Genomic DNA, 20,479 nt, shown 5'->3' on the forward strand with positions numbered 1-20,479 from the left:
CTCATTGCAGGAAGCATAGTTTGAGGTTTAAACCTATCCTAGTTTAGGTTCTGTCTGGTTCTGTCCACTTTACCCCTTCATTTCAGGGAGCTTCAGTTTATTATCTAGGAACTGAAGGGATTAAATTAGTTCACTGTTTTGTCCTTTCCAGTTCTGAGAAGCTCTACAACACAGGGTATAAACTCAAACACCTACCGGTGCGAAGTAGGTAATTCAAATGGATTAATTGACGTGTCTGCCATTGTAAATCTCCTTTTTTGAGATTAGGAAGAAATACACCTTTTTTTTTTTTTTTTGCAGAATTAAAGTTTGCACACATGTTAACAAATGAAAATGTAAATAAAATAAAGGTGTAGGAACTCTGCGCTGCAAGTCAGCCACCTCTGCGCAGTTCACGTCTGCGGTTAGCTAAGATTGTAAACTGGAAGACCAGAAGTTAAAACAGACGAGGATCAAAACATCCAGAAATGTCTCCAGGGAGTTAACTCTGCTTCAAAATCCCTGTCTACTTCAGTCTACCGAGATTTCACCTACTAATGAAACTCAAACGCCACTTGAACAATCTTTTCGTTAGCTTTCATCTGCCGCCTGGCGCGGTGCGGATCCGTGCCTTGCGGCCCCCGGAAGACCGCCGGCGCCGGATTTTACACACCCCCGGGACTGCAGATGGGGTTATCCCGAGCCGCACGTTGAAGGACTGTTATGCCGGCACATGGCAACCCCAAGGAACCTCTGGAAGAGTAAATTGATTCTCTTCCCTGGGGGTTCAAGAAGAAAAAGTTGTCCTGGATTCAGGGACCGTGTTCTCGACCGGAAGTTTTGCCTCAGGACAGGAGCGCTTCCGGTTTGGTAACTAAGGGCGCGAAACGGTTGCTAGAGCTCGGGTAGCAACTACTGCGGAGCTTTGCGAGTTCCTGGGGTTGCCTCAGGTGCCGCTCACGGGTGAAATGAGAAAGTGGCTCTTTCTTCTGCACCTTTTCTGAGGTCCCCTATCTATTTGTCATCATGAGTAGTGAATTCCTGGCCGAGCTGCGTTGGGAGGATGGGTTCGCTATCCCGGTGGCGAACGAGGAGAACAAGACACTGGAAGAGCAGGTAAGGATCAGGTGAAGAAGGCGAGGTGGGGCGGGCGAGGGGAGAGCGGGCCTTTGGGGGACGTTTTTTGGTTGGCAGAAATACCCAAACCCTTTTATTTCTCTCGTTCCTTCCCGAATGCTATCTTTCTCGGTTTACCTCTTCGGGACCATCTCTTTCTTTACTCACCTGCTAGTCCTTTTCGGTACTTGCTAAGCGTTGATATCAATCAATCCAATTGAAACGATAATTGGTATACACGACTGTAAAGTTTGAATCTTTACTCCCTCCTCTTCCAATTCTTGCACTCATTTGCAACCTCCTGAGTAGTAGAGGGAAAAAACGCCGGCTTTTTCCTGCCTCAGAATTAAGCGCGGTTTGCAAAGTGACTTCTGAGGTTTGCGTAGCAACAGTTATTTGCCGATGTTTGTAAACAAAACACGTATGGTTGACTTTTCTTTTTGAGTTTCTTCCTATGATATTTAAAGTGACTCGAGGAAATGTTTTCAAGAGGGATGTTCTAGTAAGTATGTACAGTGTGCAGTTTACAGCTTTTCAAAGTGAGGATTAAGTTGTCCCAGAACGGTATAAAAATATTTTACGTTGCAAGGAGTATTTGGGGGATTCCCTGGTGGCTCAGCGGTAAAGAATTCACCTGCCAATGGAGGAGAGGCGGTTCCATCTCTGGGTCCAGAAGATCCCATGGAGAAGCAATAGCAACCCACTCCAGTATTCTTGCTTGAGTAATCCTTCCGTGGACAGAGAAGCCTGGTGGGTGTCATCCTTTTGTCGTCCGCAAAGAGTCGGACAGGACTTAGTGACTAAACAACAAAGGAGTATTTTAACCAGCTTGCAACCAAAGCATGGTAGTTGTTAAAGATAAAAACTGTAACCAGCTCAGGAAACTTTTAAAGACCTTGGGCAGTCAGTCTCAAGTTCCATCACATGGCAATGTGTTGTGTGGAAGAGTCCAAGAAAAACCTATGATGCTTACACTGCTTTAGAGAATGGAAGACAAAGTCTTCTCTCCTCTGAGAAATGAAAATGAAAATCCTCCACTCTGCTTCTTGAAAATATTTTTAAAAAATATTGTTACTTCTTTACTTATATCTAGTTAGATGGTTTCAGATTTTGCTTTTTAAGTGAAGAACTACATTAGGAAATATAAGAGATCTAGCACTGAATACTGAGGAATAATATTGTTAATAAGTATCCAGTCCTGAGTTCAGATCCTGTATATCAGCGTTGAGTCAGTTTCTTCTTCTTATGTAAACTGGAGATAAGGAAAATAATTATTTCACAAGGTTGTTATACTGCTCTAAGGACATTAATATAGGTTAAGTTCCATTAAAATGTTCATTTTGGGTATTATTGCCTTAATATGTCTTACAGGATTTTATATACTTGTATTAGCTGTTTAAAAAATATTAAAGAATAAAGAATAATGAGGACCATAATCATGTCACCTAATAAACTCTGATATTAAAAAAGCAACTCTTGAAAGTTTAAAATATTCAAACAAAAGAGAAGGGTATAAAATAAAAAATACAAGATATTCTCTCCCCTGAATACTCACTGTTGACCATAGATGTGACTATCATGGCTTTAAACAAATATCCTAGACATCATGATCTACAGGTATATAGACAAAAAAGGCAAGAGTATTATAAAAATAAGATCCTATTACATGTGCTATTTTTAGCATAGAAATTTAATTTTACTTGTGTTTAAGAGGAGAAAATGAAAGAAATTGCTGACTGTCAGTGAGTGTTATTTGAAATTTAATTTTACTTGTGTTTAAGAGGAGAAAATGAAAGAAATTTCTGACTGTCAGTGAGTGTTATTTGAAATTTAATTTTACTTGTGTTTAAGAGGAGAAAATGAAAGATATTGTTGACTGTCAGTGAGTGTTACTTGGTTATAAGAGATAGTAGTTGCGAAAAAATTTCTGTAACATTAAGGAAAACTAAATAAGAAAAATGAAATGGTTAAATTAAGTGTTTCTAAAAAAATTCTTTGCTTCATTTGTAGACAGTATGAGTTGACTCCCTGATCTTTCATTTTGAGTCTTTGAAATGAAGAGATTAGCTCTCCTACCCTTTCTGATACCTTCTTTTCTCCATTAAAAACAGTGGTTTTTATTATTTCTATATTATCAAGATTTATTTTATTTGCATCTATTCAATGCTCTTAATTTACTACAAATATTTAGTCTTAATTTTATATTTGATTGGATTTAATGGTCTTTAATACAGCTACCTTACTAAGTTTATCTTATTTTGAAGTTTTCACTTTTGATTCATCTTTTGACTGGTTGGATACTGTTCATGTGTGGTTGTTTCAAGAAAGGCCCACAGTACTGTGCTTTTAATTCCTCATATCTTTGGTTGCTACTTGCACTGCCTGCTTTAACTTTATATTCTTTAAATCATAGTATCAGATCATCAAGATACTTTCTCTCTGCCTTACTACTTCCTCCTGGAATCCTGTGTTTCCTAAGTGGACTGTTTTTCTGAAAGCCTATTTCCTAGCTGTTAATTTGTGAATTCACTTTATTCCTTTACTTGGTTGATTGTCTATTTCCTATGTTACATATCTTCTTTTTTTCTTGAGTCATTCCCTTATTTTGATGAACTAGTTTCTTGTGTCTCCCTAAGAAGTGTCTATGTGAGGTAAACACTCTGAATCTGAAAATATTTTTATTTATCTTCACATTTGATGGTAATTTGGCTGGATAAAAAATCCTAGATTAAAAATAAAATTTCCACAGAATTTATCAAGAATTTTGCCAGAAAATTTATCAAGAATTTGCCAGAATTTATCAAGACAACTTTGTTGTCTTTCAAGCAGTGTTGATGGTGAATCAGTTCAGTTGAGTCTCTCAGTCGTGTCCGACTCTTTGTGACCCCATGAATTGCAGCACGCCAGGCTTCCCTGTCCGTTACCAACTCCCAGAGTTTACTCAAACTCATGTCCATCAAGTCGATGATGCCATTCAACCATCTCATCCTCTGTCATCCCCTTCTCCTCCTGCCCCCAATCTCTCCCAGCATCAGGGTCTTTTCCAATGAGTCAACTCTTCACATGAGGTGGCCAAAGTACTGGAGTTTCAGCTTCAGCATCAGTCCTTTCAGTGAACACCCAGGACTGACCTCCTCTAGGATGGACTGGTTGGAGCTCCTTGCAGTCCAAGGGACTCTCAAGAGTCTTCTCCAACACCACAGTTCAAAAGCATCAATTTTTCGGCACTCAGCTTTCTTCACAGTCCAACTCTCACATCCATACATGACCACTGGAAAAACCATAGCCTTGACTAAATGGACCTTTGTTGACTAAGTAATGTCTCTGCTTTTTAATATGCTATCTAGGTTGATCATAACTTTCCTTCCAAGGAGTAAGCGTCTTTTAATTTCATGGCTGCAATCACCATCTGCAGTGATTTTGGAGCCCCCCAAAATAAAGTCTGACACTGTTTCCACTGTTTTCCCATCTATTTGCCATGAAGTGATGGGACCAGATGCCATGATCTTAGTTTTCTGATTAAAATGATTTCCAGTTCTTATTGTTTTAAATTGATTTCCATTTCTTTGTAGGTTACTTTTTCATTCTCTGGAAGCTTTTAGAGTTTTGTTTCATCTTTACATAGCAATATTAATTTTGGCAACTATATCGATCATATTTTTAATTTTCAGGTTATGTGCTTGTTGCTTTTTTGTGTCACATGGTCTTGTTTTAGGAGTGTATTATCAATTACAATCTGAGTGTATATGTATGTGTGTGTCTTTAGTTCTTGACTTTTTTGTCCTGAATTCTCTGTTTTCTTTGGGATCTTTTTATCTTAACATCCCGTACATTATGTAAGTTTTCAATAAGTAGCTGGTGATCCTTGCATATCCTTTTATATTTAAGAAAGAGGCAGCAAAATGTTGTTTGGGAGCTCTATGGGGAAGGAATTATCAAGTTGTGGAGAATTAATCATTATGCTTTAATTTGAAAAGCAGATTCTTTTGCTTTGGGTTTATTATGCAATGATAAAAGTCATAATTGACGAAGAAAATAAGAGTGATAAAGTACCAAACAACACAACAGCCAAATACATAAAAGTAAAAGCTATTATGAATTCTAGTAGACCTTGACAAAAGTATTCAGTGAGGTACTTCAGTATCTGGACTTCCCAGGTGGCGTTGAGGTAAAGAATCTGCCTGCCAATGCAGGAGACACAAGAAACCCGGATTTGATCCCTGGGTTGGGAAGATCCCCGGAGTAGAAAGTAAAAACATGTTTCAGTATTCTTGCCGGAAAAATTCCATGGACAAAGGAGCCTGGTGTGCTACAGTTCATGTGGTCACAAAGAGTAGGACACGACTGAGTGAGCACACACACACACACACAAGACAAAAATAAAGATATACAATATATGAATAATACGACAAAAATAAAAACAAAGAGAACATACATCCCTTAAGTATAATATGTTCACAAAACATTTACAAAGGTAGATTGTGTACTAGACCAGCGTAAAACCTAAAAATGAATGATTAACCTTCAATACAGTATGCTAAGTGAAATAAGCTGGATACATAAGGATGAACACGATATGTTTTGGTAAGGCATGATTATCAAAGGTATGATTCCACCAATATGAGGTAACCTAGAGTAGTCAGATTTATAGACATAAAGTAGAATGGTGATTTCCAGGGGCTGGAGATAAGGAGGATGTGGGATTAGTATTTAATGGATACAGAGTTTCAGTTTGGGAGGATGAAAACTTTTTGGAAATGGATGGTAGTGATGGTTGTACCATGTGTGGATATATATAATGCCATTGTACTTAATATACACTGGGAAATGTTTAAAATGGTTAATTTTATGCTATATATATTTACAACAATTAAAAATGAATGATAGAAATTTTATAGGTCACATTTTCTGATCATTAACCAACAGAATTAATAATAAACAGTTTAAAAGATTACTTTTAAACTGATTTTAAACTGATTTTAAAAGATTACTTTTAAAAGATTACAGTTTAAAAGATTACTCTCCATTATTATAGACTGAATGTTTGTGTTCCTCTTCCAGTATTTCATATGCTGAAGCCCTAACTCCCAGTGTGATAGTCTTTAGAGATGGGAGGCAATTAAGTTTAGATGCGGTCTAGATGGGATGAGGACTGGGATTAGTGTTCTTATAAAAAGAGGAAGGAGACCTGGAAAAGGTTGATCTTCATGTCAACCACCTGAAGGGTAGTATCAAAGAATCTGCTAACCATCGAACAATTGCACTCATCTCTCATGCTAGTAAGGTCATGCTTAAAATCTTACATGCTGGGCTTCAGCATTGTGCAAGCCAAGAACTTCCAGATGTCCAAGTTGGGTTTAGAAAAGGAAGAGGAACTAGAAATCAAATTGCCAGGATTTGCTGGATTATAGAGAAAGCAAGGGAATTTCAGAAAAACATCTATCTCCATTTCATTAACTGTGCTAAAGCCTTGACTGTATGGATCGTGACAAACTGTGGAACGCTCTTAGAGAGATGGGAATACCAGACCATCTTACTTACCCTTGAGGAACTTGTATGTGGGTCTAGAAGCAACAGTTAAAACCCTGCATGAAACAACTGATTGTCTCAAGATTGAGAAAGGAGTACAACAGGGCTGTCTGCTGTCACCTGTTTGTTTAACCTATACACTGAGCACATCATGAGAAAGGCTGGGCTGGGTGAATTACAAACTGAAATCAAGATAAGCAGGACCTCAGCAACCTCAGGTATGTACTAATGGCAGAGAGCAAAGAGGAGCTAAAGAGCCTCTTGATGACTGTGGAGGAGGAGAGAGAATAAGCCGGCTTAAGATTAAATAGTAAAAAAACTAAGATCATGGCATCCGGTCCCATTACTGCATGGCAAATGGAGGGGGAAAATGTGCAAGTAGTGACAGATTTCCTCTTGTTGGGCTCCAAAATCACTGCAGATGGTGACTGCAGCCATGAAATCAGAAGACATTTGCTCTCTGGCAGGAAAGCAATGACAAATCTAGACAGTGTGTTGAAAAACAGACATTACTCTGCCGACAAAGGTCTGTATAGTCAAGGCTATGGTCTTTCCAGTGGTCACATACGATTGTGAGAGCTGGACCATAAATAAGGCAGAATGCGAAAGAATTGATACCTTCAAACTGTGGTACTGGAGAAAACTCTTATATGTCCCTTGGAGTGCAAAGAGATCAAACCAGTCAATCTTAAGAGAGATCAACCCTGAATATTCACTGGAAGGACTGATGCTGCAGCTGAAGCTCCAGTATTTTGATCATCTCATGTAAATGGACAACTCATAGGAAAAGTCCCTGTTGCTGGAAAAGATTGAGGGCAGAAGGAGAAGAGGGTATCAGAGCATGAAATGGCAGGACGGCATCACTGATACAATGAATGTGAGCTTGGGCAAATTCCAGGAGATGGTGAGGGACAGGGAAGCATGGCGTACTGCAGTTCATGGGGTTGCAAACAGTTGGACATGACTGGATGACTGAACAACCAGAAGAGTAAGAGAGACAGTGATCTGTAGAGGTGGGGCCTTTGGGAGTTCTAGTTGTGTGGGGCAGGATAGCTCCAATACTTTGGTCACCTGATGCAAAGAGCCAATTCACTGAAAAAGACCCTGATGCCCTGATGCTGGGAAAGATTGAGGGCAGGAGGAGAAGGGGATGACAGAGGATGAGATGGTTGGATGGCATCATCAACTCAGTGGACTTGAGTTTGAGCAAACTCTGGGAGATAGTGAAGGACAGGGAAGCCTGACATGCTGCAGTCCATGGGGTTGCAAAGAGTTGTACACGACTGAGCCACTGAACAATGACAAGAAGATGTAGAGGAGAGGGGGTTGCACTGGGATTAGTGCTCTTGTAAGAGAGGAAGAGAGACCAGGGCTCTTTCTGTCATGTGAGGGCACAGTGAGAAGGCAGTCATTTGCAAGTCAGGAAGAGAAATTTCACTGAAATCAAATTGACTGGCACCTTGATCTTGAACCTCCTAGCCTCCATAATTGTGAGAAATAAACTTCCATTGTTTTAGCCACCCAGTCTATGATTTTTTGTTATGGCAGTCTGAGCTGACTAAGATAGACATCTTAAATGCTTAGGCAAGTTTCTCAGAAATATATTCTGAATTGTTGTTGTTCAGTCACCCAGTCATGTCCAACTCTTTGTCACCTCATGGATTGTAGCACACCAGGCTTCCCTGCCCCTCAGCATCTGGATAGCTTTGTATTAAAGAGAAGTTGAAAGGGAAAAAAAAGTCACCTTTTAGAAAACAGTAAAAGGAGACTACTTCATACCCACATCCATGTGTTCTCATTCATGTCCAGCTCTTTGGACCTCATGGACTGTAGCCCACCAGGCTTCTCTGTCCATGGAATGAAAAACAGCAGAAATCTTAGAGAAAACTTGTAGCTTTAAATTCCTTTATATTTAAATCAGTGTCTTAGCTTGGGTTGCTATACTGAAATAACATAGACTCAGTAACTTAAAAAACAGACATTTATTTCTCAAAATTTTGGAGGCTAGAAGTCAAGATCAGGGTGCCATATTGGATGAATATATTGGGTGAGAGCCCTCTTCCTGGCCTGTAGATGGCTGCCTTCTGGCTCCGTTCTCATGTGGCTGAGAGAGAGAGAAAGTTCTGGTCTCTTTTCCTCTTCTTCTGTTTAGTGCTGTTGCTCAGTCATGTCTGACTCTTTGCAACCCCATGGACTGCAGCACACCAGGCCTCCCTGTCTATCACCAACTCCTGGAGTTTACTCAAACTCATGTCCATTGAGTCGGTGATGCCATCCAACCATCTCATCCTCTGTCGTCCTCTTCTCCCACCTTCAGTCTTTCTCAGCATCAGAATCTTTTCAAATGAGTCAGTTCTTTGCATCAGGTGGCCAAAGTATTAGAGTTTCAGCTTCAGCATCAGTCCTTCCAGTGAATATTCAGGACTGATTTCCTTTAGGATTGACTGGTTGGATCTCCTTGCTGTCCAAGGGACTCTCAAGAGTCTTCTCCAACCTTAATCCCATCATGGGGGTCCTACCCTTGTATCCTAATTTAAACCTACTTACCTCCAACAGCTCCACCTCCAGGTAACATCATATTGAGTATTAAAGTTTCAGTATATGAGTTTGGGGGTGACATAAACATTTAGGTCATAAAAATCAGTGAGACAAAAAACAAAGAAACTAAGAATTCCTCTTAATAGGTTTTTAAAAAGAATAGTACAGTTAAAAAAGAGGGAATTAAACTAAAAACTGAAGTTAATGAAATAAAAAGCAAAAATATATGTTTATCATTAAAGTTGACCTTGAACAGTGTGAGGATTAGGGGTGCTACCTGCCCTGCCAGCTGTGGAAAATTTGAGTACTACTATCTCTGCCTCAAAAATAAGGAATTGATAAATGATTTACTGAAGGGCAGGAAGCTGAAACAGTTTGGATAGAATCAGGACTCAAACTTTAGTTCTTTTGATTCCCCATATTGTGGTCTCTAATCAAACACGAACTTTTCCCCACACTTAAAGATCTGTAAAATGAAAATATAGTTACTTTTTTTAATTGAAAAAAATCTGTGTATAAGTAAACCCACTGTTCAGACCCAGATTGTTCAAGGGTCAACTCTACCCTAAGTTTAATAAAATATAGGACATGAAAAATGAGTAAGTTAGTATTTTCTTTCTCATTTAGTTGAAAATTTAAATATTTCTTCTATACTTCAGTGGATGGTGTTGTGCACTTCCTGGATTGTTGTCCCAACATGGGGAGCCATAACTAAGGAATATGTTAAGCTTTTGTTAAGCCTTGTTAAGCTTTTATATTGCTTTGAGGGATGACACATTCTAGTGGTCCTGAGAAACTGCCTTGTAATTTCCTAAAGATTTGTTTGTCTGCTTGCATTTGCAATGGTTTTTTCTTTTTCTACTCAAGGTTCTCATTCAAAGCCATATAAAATTCATTAAGAAACAGATTTTAAACCTGTGAGAGTTAATACTGTTCTGTGCTGTTGAAAAGTGAAAGTGAAAGTCACTCAGTTGTGTCAGACTCTTTGCGACCCCATGGACTATACAGTTCATGGAATTCTCCAGGCGAGAATACTGGAGTGGGCAGCCTTTTCCTTCCCCAGCTGATCTTAGACTAAATTTACTGGTTTTGAATATAAGTTCAGGGAGAAGGTATTATGCTGGGTGTTCAGCTGCTTTTCAAATTTATGTTTTGTGCTGTATGTTTTTGTTATATCTTGTTGCTATGGTCTGTTTGCCTTAGCTATCTTGTAGTTTAATTATAGAATAGAATATCATTTCTCCCTTTAAATCTTGTGACATGAAAAATACATTTTATCAGTGGACCTGCTAACACTGTAAATCTGATAATCTCTTTTAATATGGTGCTAATTGTCCCACAGTTATCACAACACTATTTTATAACATTTAAAAGATCAGTAGATTTTAGAAATTCAAATGGATATTGAAAGAAGCAAAGTAAATGAAAATTTAATTTTCTTTTGATTTTATGCTTTTTAATATGGTAAAAACTTCTATTTACAGTTATCAAAGCTGCAAGATGAAAGGTCAAGCATGCAAGATCAGCTACGTGACTATGAAGATCGAATTAATGCTATGACTTCTCACTTCAAAAATGTTAAGCAAGAGTTCTTGTTTACCCAGGTACAATACTGTTTGAAGTTTACATTGATTGTATCATGTGTAGTTGTGGAACATTTCACATTTCATTTACATCTGTGATTTGATTTTAGAGATATAATAAGAAAGTTTCATGTAACTAAATGATTATGAACATCAGCTTAAACCTGAAAGTAGGTAGAAAAAAAGATTTTTAGGAACTCTACTGCCACCAAATTCAAGGAACAATTAATTCATCAGGAGATATCATCATTCAGACAGTTTGATATAATATTAGGCAGCTGGTTATATGAGAAGGGTGCGATGACTGCAGTGCAGAGAAGTGATGGCCTTAAGTGGAAATAGATCTAATAAAACATATAATAGAGTTTCTGTCTACTTTGAAATTTTTCAGCACAACATCCTGGAGTGATTTTAAGAGGAGGCAAACTGTCAACACACTTCAGTAGCCCTAAGGACACCACAATATTTTAGCATCGTTTAAGGTCTGATTTTTATAATAACAATCCTGAGATAATAGAAGAGTTAATTTATATTCAGGAAGCTAAGGTGACTAGGGACAGTACAATGCATTTTAGAAATATTAGTACAAACAATAAAAATTAAAACTTAGGGTAATTAATTAAGTAAGCATCTATTTTATGGACAGTCTATTCATGTGAAAAATCTCTTTCTCTGATGATGCCCAGAAAATCCAAAGGCTCTGTAAATCAGCATTGGAGAATTTACTAGCTTCTCTCTCAAACTTTTTTTTTTTTTTGTAAAAGTACATCTACTTTTCTATGAAGAAATATGTAATTCTTAAAACTGAACAAGTCATGTTTTTAATACCAATTTATAATTAAAATAGATAAGTAACTATTTCATGGGTTTTTACACGTCTCATTAGAAAGCTATAAATTTAATGAACTGTTAAAAACAATCCCAAGATTTTGGAATCCTGATGTGATATAGTAATTAATGAGCAGTTTAGGATAACATCTTTTCCTCAAGTTATTAAACCACTGAGTTGGGGATTTGAGAAGCAGAGATCTTCTTTAGGTATATTTCATTATAGTCAAACTTCAAGTAGGCTAATAGAGATGAAAGACAATAAACTTCCTTCAACACTAACAGCCTTAATAATGTAAAAACAATACCACTGGTGATAACTTTGAAGTCCTACAAGATCAGTAGGCAACAAATACGATTTTATTAAGTAAAACTTAGCACAAAGGCATCATTGTATGTTAACATACTCTAAGGCATATTTACAACCATCACTGTTTACATAATTATTTTTTAAATTATTTCTTAATTGGATATGTGGTCAATTCTTATAAGCATACCATTTCCTAAGTATTTTAATATTAATTTAGTCTCTTATTTTTAAATAAATTAATTATGTCTTTTAAAGTCTCAGTATATCAACTTTGATTTTCAACAGTTTCTGTAGACCAAAACTGAAAACTGCTGACAACATTTTTTCCTAGCACATTCCATGATCTGTCTTTCTCACAACTAGTAAGCAGTACTGCCTACACTGAATCACAAAATCTAATGTGCAAGTTTCAGAGAAGTGGAATTAATAGTAGGTCATCTAAGCATTTTGTGGGAGCTTTGTTATTTTCTGTCTAGTTTTTTTCCCCTCCTCCCCTCCCCGTGTCCATAGGTCTGTTCTCTCTGTCTGTTTCTCCATTGCTGCCCTGAATATAAATTCATCAGTACCATCTTTTTAGATTCCATATATATGCATCAGTGTATGATATTTGTATTTTTCTTTCTGACCTACTTCACTCTGTTTAATAGGCTCTAGGTTCATCCACTTCATTATAACTGACTCAAATGTGTTCCTTTTTATGGCTGAATAGTATTCCATTGTATATATGTACTACAGCTTCCTTACCCATTCATCTGTTGATGGACATCTAGGTTGCTTCCATGTTCTAGCTGTTGTAAATAGTGCTGAAATGAACATTAGGCTACATGTGTCTTTTTCAATTTTGGTTTCCTCAGGGTATGTGCCTAGGAGTGGGATTGCTGGGTCATATGGTGGTTTTATTCCTAGCTTTTTAAGGAATCTCCATACTGTCTTCCATAGTGGCTGTATCAGTTTACATTCCTACCAGCAATGCAAGTGGGTTTCCTTTTCTCCACACCCTCTCCAGCATTTATTGTTTGTAGACTTTTTGATGATGGCCATTCTGACTTGTGTGAGGTAGTATCTCATTATAGTTTTGATTTGCATTTCTCTAATAATGAATGATGTTGAGCATATCTTTTATTGTTTTTATTAGCCATCTGTATGTCTTCTTTAGAGAAATGTCTTTTTTATATCTTTTCCCCACTTTTCAATTGGGTTGTTTGTTTTTCTGGTGTTGAGTTGTATGAGCTGCTTGTATATTTTGGAAATTAATTATTCATCACTTGTTTAATTTGCTATTATTTTCTCCCATTCTGAGGGTTGTCTTTTTAACTTGTTTGTAGTTTCCTTTGCTATGCAAAAGCTTTTAAGTTTAATTAGGTCCCACTTGTTTATTTTTGTTTTTATTTCATTAATCTAGGAGGTGGGTCATAGAGGATCTTGCTTTGATTTATGTCATTGAGTGTTCTACCTATGCTTTCCTCTAAGAGTTTTATAGTTTCTGATCTTACATTTAGGTCTTTAATCCATTTTGAGTTTATCTTTGTATGGCATTAGGAAGTGCTCTAATTTCATTCCTTTGCACGTAACTGTCCAATTTTCCCAGCACCACTTATTGAAAAGGCTATCTTTGCTCCATTGTATATTCTTGCCTCCTTTGTCAAAAATAAGGTACCCATAGGTACATGAATTTATCTCTGGGTTCTCTGTCTCGTTTCATTGGTCTATATTTCTGTTTTTGTGCCAGTACCATACTGTCTTGATGACTGTAGCTTTCTAATATATATAGTCTGAAGTCAGGAAGGTTGGTTCCTCCAGCTCCATTCTTCTTTCTCAAGACTGCTTTGGCTGTTTGGGGTCTTTTGTGTTTCCATATGAATTGTGAAAAATGCCATTGGTAGTTTGATAGGGATTGCATTGAATCTGTAAATTGCATTTGGAAGTATCATCATTTCCACAATATTGATTATTCCTACCCAGGGATGTGGAATGTCTCTTTTAAAGTCTCAATATATAAACTTGGTTTTCAACAGTTTACCTAGACCAAAACTGAAATCTGCTGAAAACATTTTTTTCCTAGCACATTCAATGAGCTGTCTTTCTTTCTCACAACTAGTAAGTAGCACTGCCTACACTGAATCATAAAATCTAATGTGCGAGTTTCAGAGAAGTGGAATTAATGGTCATCTAAGCATTTTGTGGGAACTTTGTTATTTTTTGTCTAGTTTTAGTGTTATAATTTTAAAATGTAAAAAGTCTTTCTCTTTTGTATGTTATTCTGTAGTCTCTTTGCAAAGCCAGGGATCATGAGATTGAAAGTGAAGAACATTTTAAGATGATTGCTGAAAGAGAGCTGGGACGAGTGAAGGATGAAATTCAACGACTGGAAAATGAGATAACTTCAATACGGGAAAAAAAAAATGATAAGGAAGTATGTGTTGAACTGTTACCTAAAATTTTGTGCAATTGCTCCTTCTTCCTTCACCAAATAAATGTGTTTTTTTTTTTTTTTTCTGTATGGGAAAGACATTTAGTTTCCTGACATTTACTTATGTTGTTTTTTGGACAATGAAAGTCACATGGAGCTGTGATTTAAATCAACAATGATAGAATATTATATTTATTTTCTCAGTGTTCACTTACCAAGTAGTCATTGAGCCTTACAATATGTGAGGTACCCTGCTGTCTACCTATTACACCATACTAGGCATAATTTATTTATAAGTGCTACATTTTTAAAATCTGCATTTAAAAAGTCACTTATAATTTTGAATTTCATTTTTTCAGTCAAAATTTTTACCTTTCATATTATCAACCTGTGACTCTAATATTAAAGTACTATAACCTGTTTTTCTGTTTTCTTTAGCTTTTAGTTACCTGGTTGAGAGCGCTTTCCAAATTCAATTCTTCTCTTTACATATGCATATACTTATGGAAATGTATTTGTATATATGTATTTGTGTATTTGTATATATGGAAATGTATATAATCTTATACATATATAATAAATATAATATACATAAATATACACACAGTAAGTATATATGCATATATATAAATATATATGGAAATATATATATATATATTGGTGTATATACATCTGGGTCTCCTGCATTGCAGGCATATTTACCATCTGAGCCACCAGGGAATCCTATATATACACATACATACCTATTTTATCATGTTAATTTGTTTTTTGTTTGTGTATTGATCTGTTTTCTTTTATGAATCTAAATTTGTTAAATTCATTGAAAAATATTTTATCTCCTTAATTACTATATTTGTTTTAATTAAATGTGCTTCCAAATTTTCTATATAAGAGAACTTTTAGGGACAGCAATTTGATTGGAAATGGGGCTGAAGAGAGCTTGTCTTGGGCTTGAGTTAACATATGAGGCACATTATTTTTATTATAATTGCATATCTGCTTGGGTAGTTCTGGTAGAGTAACTAATGAGATTGCTCTAGGGGAGATACCCTAATGTCTTTTAAGTAAACTTTGACTCAACTATTGTTCTCAATTTGATAATCACTTCCCTCTATTTCACAACTAAAGAATTGAAATACCAGTATGATAGTTATATAATCAAATATGATATATTGTATACATCTGGAGACTGGGGACAGAGACAAGGTTTCTTTCTTCCTTTTAAATATGTAATGTTATGTTTTATTTTAGTTTATATAGTAAATAATGTTTTGTAATTTCTCCCTGTTCTCTCTCTTTGAAAATTAGAATTCCATATTTAAAATTACTCAAAAATTGGATGGTTTGAAATGTCAAATGAACTGGGACCAGCAAGCATTGGAGGCCTGGCTGGAAGAATCAGCTCATAAAGATAGTGATGCTCTCACTCTTCAGAAGTACGCTCAGCAAGATGATAATAAAATTAGGGTGAGATGTTGTACATTGTAGTGTTAGATTTTCTCTGAATCTATAATCTATAGTAAAGCAGCCTGTAATTTAAATTGGACTTACAATTTTAAAGTAGTGCTTAAACATTTTTGGGTCTAATAAAGCCAGTTATCCTCTCTCTAGAAAAATGAATGTACTCCAATACTCACACAATCTTGATGCAAGTTTTACAGCCCCTCTAAAGCCCTTTGACCATTTAAGGATCTTTGGACTCCAGGTTAAGAATCCTGATTGAGAAGATTTCTCAAAAGCATTTCAGAAAATAAAGTTTTGTACTAGAACTATGTATTAGTATTTTAACTTACTTTGTATAACAATTTGAATATTACTGATAATTTTTGCTGATTTGAGACTATAGTGCTATTGATTATTTAGTGTATCATAATATATTAAATAATATAATTATTATTATAACCACTACTTAAAAATCTACTTGTAATTAAATCTGGTAATATGTTAGTATCATGAAACATTCTGTCTTCTAACAGGTTAATACTGCATGCATTAGTTAAAATAACCGTAAATGAAAATTTATTGTTTAATCTTTTTTTCTAACTCATTTTAAAAAGTATTAAAAGTCTTTTTAGAAACAATTGGGTTTCCATTGAAGTTAGAAGATAAAGAATATATATATTATTTGGAGTTATTTTAGATGTCAAATGAATATATGTAATATAATGTCTATAATATGTGCATATGTATAATATATTAATATAAGATATGCTAATAGCTTTTATGTTAGTAAAATGATAATTATGAACATTTTTGTATGTAACTACATTCTAGGCCCTGACCCTGCAATTAGAAAGATTGACTGTGGAATGTAATCAGAGAAGAAAGGTACTTGACAATGAATTTGCAGAGACTCTAAGTGTACAGGTTGGTTTAGTAAGCATTTCTTTTTTCTTAATTGTCAAAATGATGTTCACAAAAGCACTTAAATTCACAGAAATATATTTGGTCTACATTTTACAGTTAGAATTGGATAAAGCAGCCCAAGATTTTCGACAGATTCATAATGAAAGGCAAAAACTCATTCTACAGTGGGAGAGCACAATAGAACAGATGCAGAAGAGAGATAAAGACATCGATAACTGTGCCGTGGTAAAGTGGTTGTTTGGTTCTTGCAACTTTCAGCTGTATTTATCTCTTTTTGTATTTAACTCATTCATTTCAAATTAAATCACACTATTATTTGAAAGTCACTTTTGTAGCATAATCCAATAGTTTTGGTAAATGTTTTCTAAAGCTGGTTCTATATCTATTTGGAAATGTGATTTTATGAAGGTTATTTACTTATGATATAAGGCCGAAGACTGGCTTCTAATACCTCTGAAATGTGAAACAAGAGAAAATCAACAGACAACTTTATTGCAGCAAAGCCTATGTCTTGACTCATATATATACAGTGTTGTCCACGATGCCTTGGATTTAACATGTGTACTGTTTCTGTGTGAATAAAAAGGTGTAGGGAAATGAGCCTCATGGGTAGCCAAGAAAGGATGGAGAGTCAGGAAAGAAACCCTGACTGCAATAAATTGTGCCTTTTGAAACTGAGTTACCATCCAGAATGGGGTAAAACCTCTGAAGGGGAGGAACACCATGCTGGTTAAACATGGGTCTAGTGTTATCTTTTGCTCTTTTCAGAGGTAATTTAGGAGAACTTTTTGGGGAAGTCATTAAAGAGTGAAATAGTGGTGAGTGAAAATGGGAAGATTAGGGAAGTCGGGGAGGGAGAAGGAATTGAGGAGGAAAGAAGGCATGTGAGAAATGTGTGAACTTCCATTCTGAATATACTCCATGGAAAGGCAATTGGCAAGCTATTCAGGTCACTGAAAGTTTGGAATTCTGATAACTGGATGTGGTTTACTTGTTACATGTAACTTATCTGAAAATGTTTTTTCTGTATTTCTGTGAGTAATCATTTTATCAACAAAATGGCTTATGCCTCCTTAGAAGGGAGTTGGAAGAACCAATCTTAACTATGAGTTCCTCTTATTTCTTGCTACTAATGTTGGTTTCTCTTTCTTGCTTTATACTGGTTTCAAACATCAAGTCCTGACTGCTTCCTCTGTGTAGATCACATCTAAGACTAAGATCTAAGACTGCAAATCCATAATCTGAATGCTCATACAACCCTGTAGCTAAAGTTATTCAGCCTGCTGATTTGGTGAAATCCACAGCCTACAGCTCTCTGTTACATCCCAGTAATTCCTTATTCATAGGGTGACATCTCCTGGCTATATGTATTGAAAAAGACTAGGGAGGGTGCTTAGAAATGGTTCCATAGGTAGTGGGATGCCTCTAAGTGTTTAACAACTAGCTCTTGATTTGTGGTATTTTTGATCTGTGGCATCACCTACATAAAAACTGTGAATAGATTGCCCTGTTAATGCCTGTAATGTAGGAGTTAAAGCTTCTGATTAAGTGGTAGAAAAATTAATATAAAGCAGGGAACTCTAGAATAATTATTTGACACATACGAATTTAGGAAGTTTCAACCTGTCCTTTGGTTGAATGGGCACAGTAGAGCTATAGAATGTTACAAATATAGAATGTTAATTGTTATATAGATTGGAATACTAGAGTAAACAAATCTATAATGTGTTTTAAAATGCAGTGAATTTCAGATGTATATTGATTTAATATGCTAATATGTACAATATTACATGTAGCATTTCTAAAACTTACCAACTTCAGAAACAGTCTCTCCTGACCCAGTCTCCTGAGATTAGTTGTTTGGTGAGACTCTATTTCAGAAAACTTGAAAGAAATTTATCTTAGGGTAATTTTTCCTTCTCTCTCCAACTCATCTAACATACTGTCATCAGAATAACCTGAAAACCCACATATGATCTTTTTATTCCCCAACTCTAAGATCTTTATTCCATATTGCTTAAAAGTTTACTTTCCTTAACATGGCAATTGAGAAGTTGAATTCTTCACCATTTGGCCCTAACCTCTGCCTTCCACCCTTCATCTCTGTCGTCTGTATCCATTCTTTCTTAACATCCCCCATTCTATCCTTGCCCTCCAACCCTACACCTTAACCATGTTAGAGTATTTATGCATCCCCATTTATCTTTTTAGGCCCGACTCAAATGAAGACTCTTAGGTAATGCTTTTAATGATTTCTCCTGGGTAGATTTCATCATCTTTTTGCTCCCATGGTACTTTGTCTACACCACAGTTACTACTTTGCATATTCTAGTTATTTTGTATCTCCACAAGCAGCACAAAACCTGAGTGATGAAGATGTTCCTATTGAAACAAATAACAAAAGTAACATTCTCAAAAAATGGAAAAAAAACTGGTCTTGTTAAACTGGTCTTGGAAAATTTCATTGAAATGTGAAAACTATTCCGTACTGTTTTATTTTTTAGATGTCACCTTTTGTTGATAAAAGACTGACATTTTTCTTATCCCTTTAGCAAAGTACCAGATGGATGAAATAAAATATAGAGTTCTTTAAAAATATGAGCTTATAGATACTAGTGGCATACTAATATTTTATTTTATTCATTTAAAATAGTTTCTCCTAAAAATAAAATAAAATAGTCTCTCCTTAAATTTTGGTAAATAAGTACTATAAAAACTGAATTCCTTTTAGTTTTAGTTTTATTTGTCATATACACATGTATTTAACCTATATTTCAAATTCTAGGCATTAGCAAGGATAAAGCATGAAATAAGAGAGAAAGAAAATCTGGTTAAGGAAAAAATCAAGTTTTTGGAAAGTGAGATTGGGAATAACACAGAGTATGAAAAAAAAATTTCTGCTGCTGATCGTAAAGTTTTAAAATGTAGAATGGAATATCACCGTCATGAAGCTAATAGAATTCAGCTGAAGGATGAGGTATGCCAACTTAAGGGACTGGTTTGTGTGTTTATAACAAATAACTATACAGATAAGCATAAAGGCTTTCCTTTGTTAAGGACCTGCCTTCTAGTTCTTTTTGTTACATCCCTTCATGTTGTGAAACTCAAACTTTTAGGGTACGTGATTGAAATCTTGATTGGATAAAGGCAACAGGGGGCTGTCATTCACATCATGGGTGGTATAAAGGTTCCCCTGGGGTTGTGCAGTGCTCAACTTGCCTGTCACACATGGTGTTTTGTTATTAACTCAAGAGAAAAGACTTCAGAAAGGTCTAGCTGGAAATCAATAAGATAAAGGCAAATGGATAAATGTGAAGATCAGTTATTGACATTGGTGATATTTTGAAGTGTCTTTCCAGAGGTACATGTATATGGTGGCTTTACCACTCAAATTCTAGCAAGAACTACTCTTGAAGTTCAGTGTTTTACCTTGTTAAGGGAAAACATTTCAGTATAGTAGTGAGACAATGTCTTTAAACAGAGAGAGAATAAAATTTTCTGCTTTGGTCTTTTCTTCTTTTGAGCATACATGTCAACTAGATTATTCCATGGGTAGAGTTAGCAATTCCCATAGTTAGCAATAAAGGGATCTTTATGAAATTTGTGCCTTGAGGCCATATTATCTGAAGTTACTGCTATTTGGGTGGGAAATTGGAACATTGCACAGCATTTCATTTTATAAGTTGTTGTACTTTATATTTCTGATAAAGAAGGAAAGTTTTTTTCTATCTGAAGAGAATAAGTAAGATCTTGCAAAAGCAAAAAGTGAATTTCTTACATAAATTAAATGTCACTGCTAATAGCTCATTCTCAAAAATT

At 35.8% G+C, this 20,479-nt stretch overlaps 1 protein-coding gene across 1 annotated transcript in view; it reads left to right on the forward strand.

Annotated features, from left to right (window-relative positions):
- Positions 1-982: 982 nt before the first annotated feature.
- The window catches only part of CCDC39 (coiled-coil domain 39 molecular ruler complex subunit), a 50,399-nt gene continuing 30,902 nt past the window's right edge, over positions 983-20,479 (forward strand). The window contains exons 1-7 of the mRNA XM_065942278.1: positions 983-1,095; positions 10,647-10,766; positions 14,150-14,296; positions 15,602-15,760; positions 16,568-16,660; positions 16,757-16,885; positions 19,446-19,637. Of these exons, the coding sequence (XP_065798350.1) occupies positions 1,006-1,095; positions 10,647-10,766; positions 14,150-14,296; positions 15,602-15,760; positions 16,568-16,660; positions 16,757-16,885; positions 19,446-19,637 (930 nt within the window). The 5' untranslated portion in view covers positions 983-1,005. The remainder of the gene's footprint in view (positions 1,096-10,646; positions 10,767-14,149; positions 14,297-15,601; positions 15,761-16,567; positions 16,661-16,756; positions 16,886-19,445; positions 19,638-20,479) is intronic.

The sequence above is a fragment of the Muntiacus reevesi genome, chromosome 8, assembly GCF_963930625.1.
Source record: "Muntiacus reevesi chromosome 8, mMunRee1.1, whole genome shotgun sequence".
Lineage (NCBI taxonomy): Eukaryota > Metazoa > Chordata > Mammalia > Artiodactyla > Cervidae > Muntiacus > Muntiacus reevesi.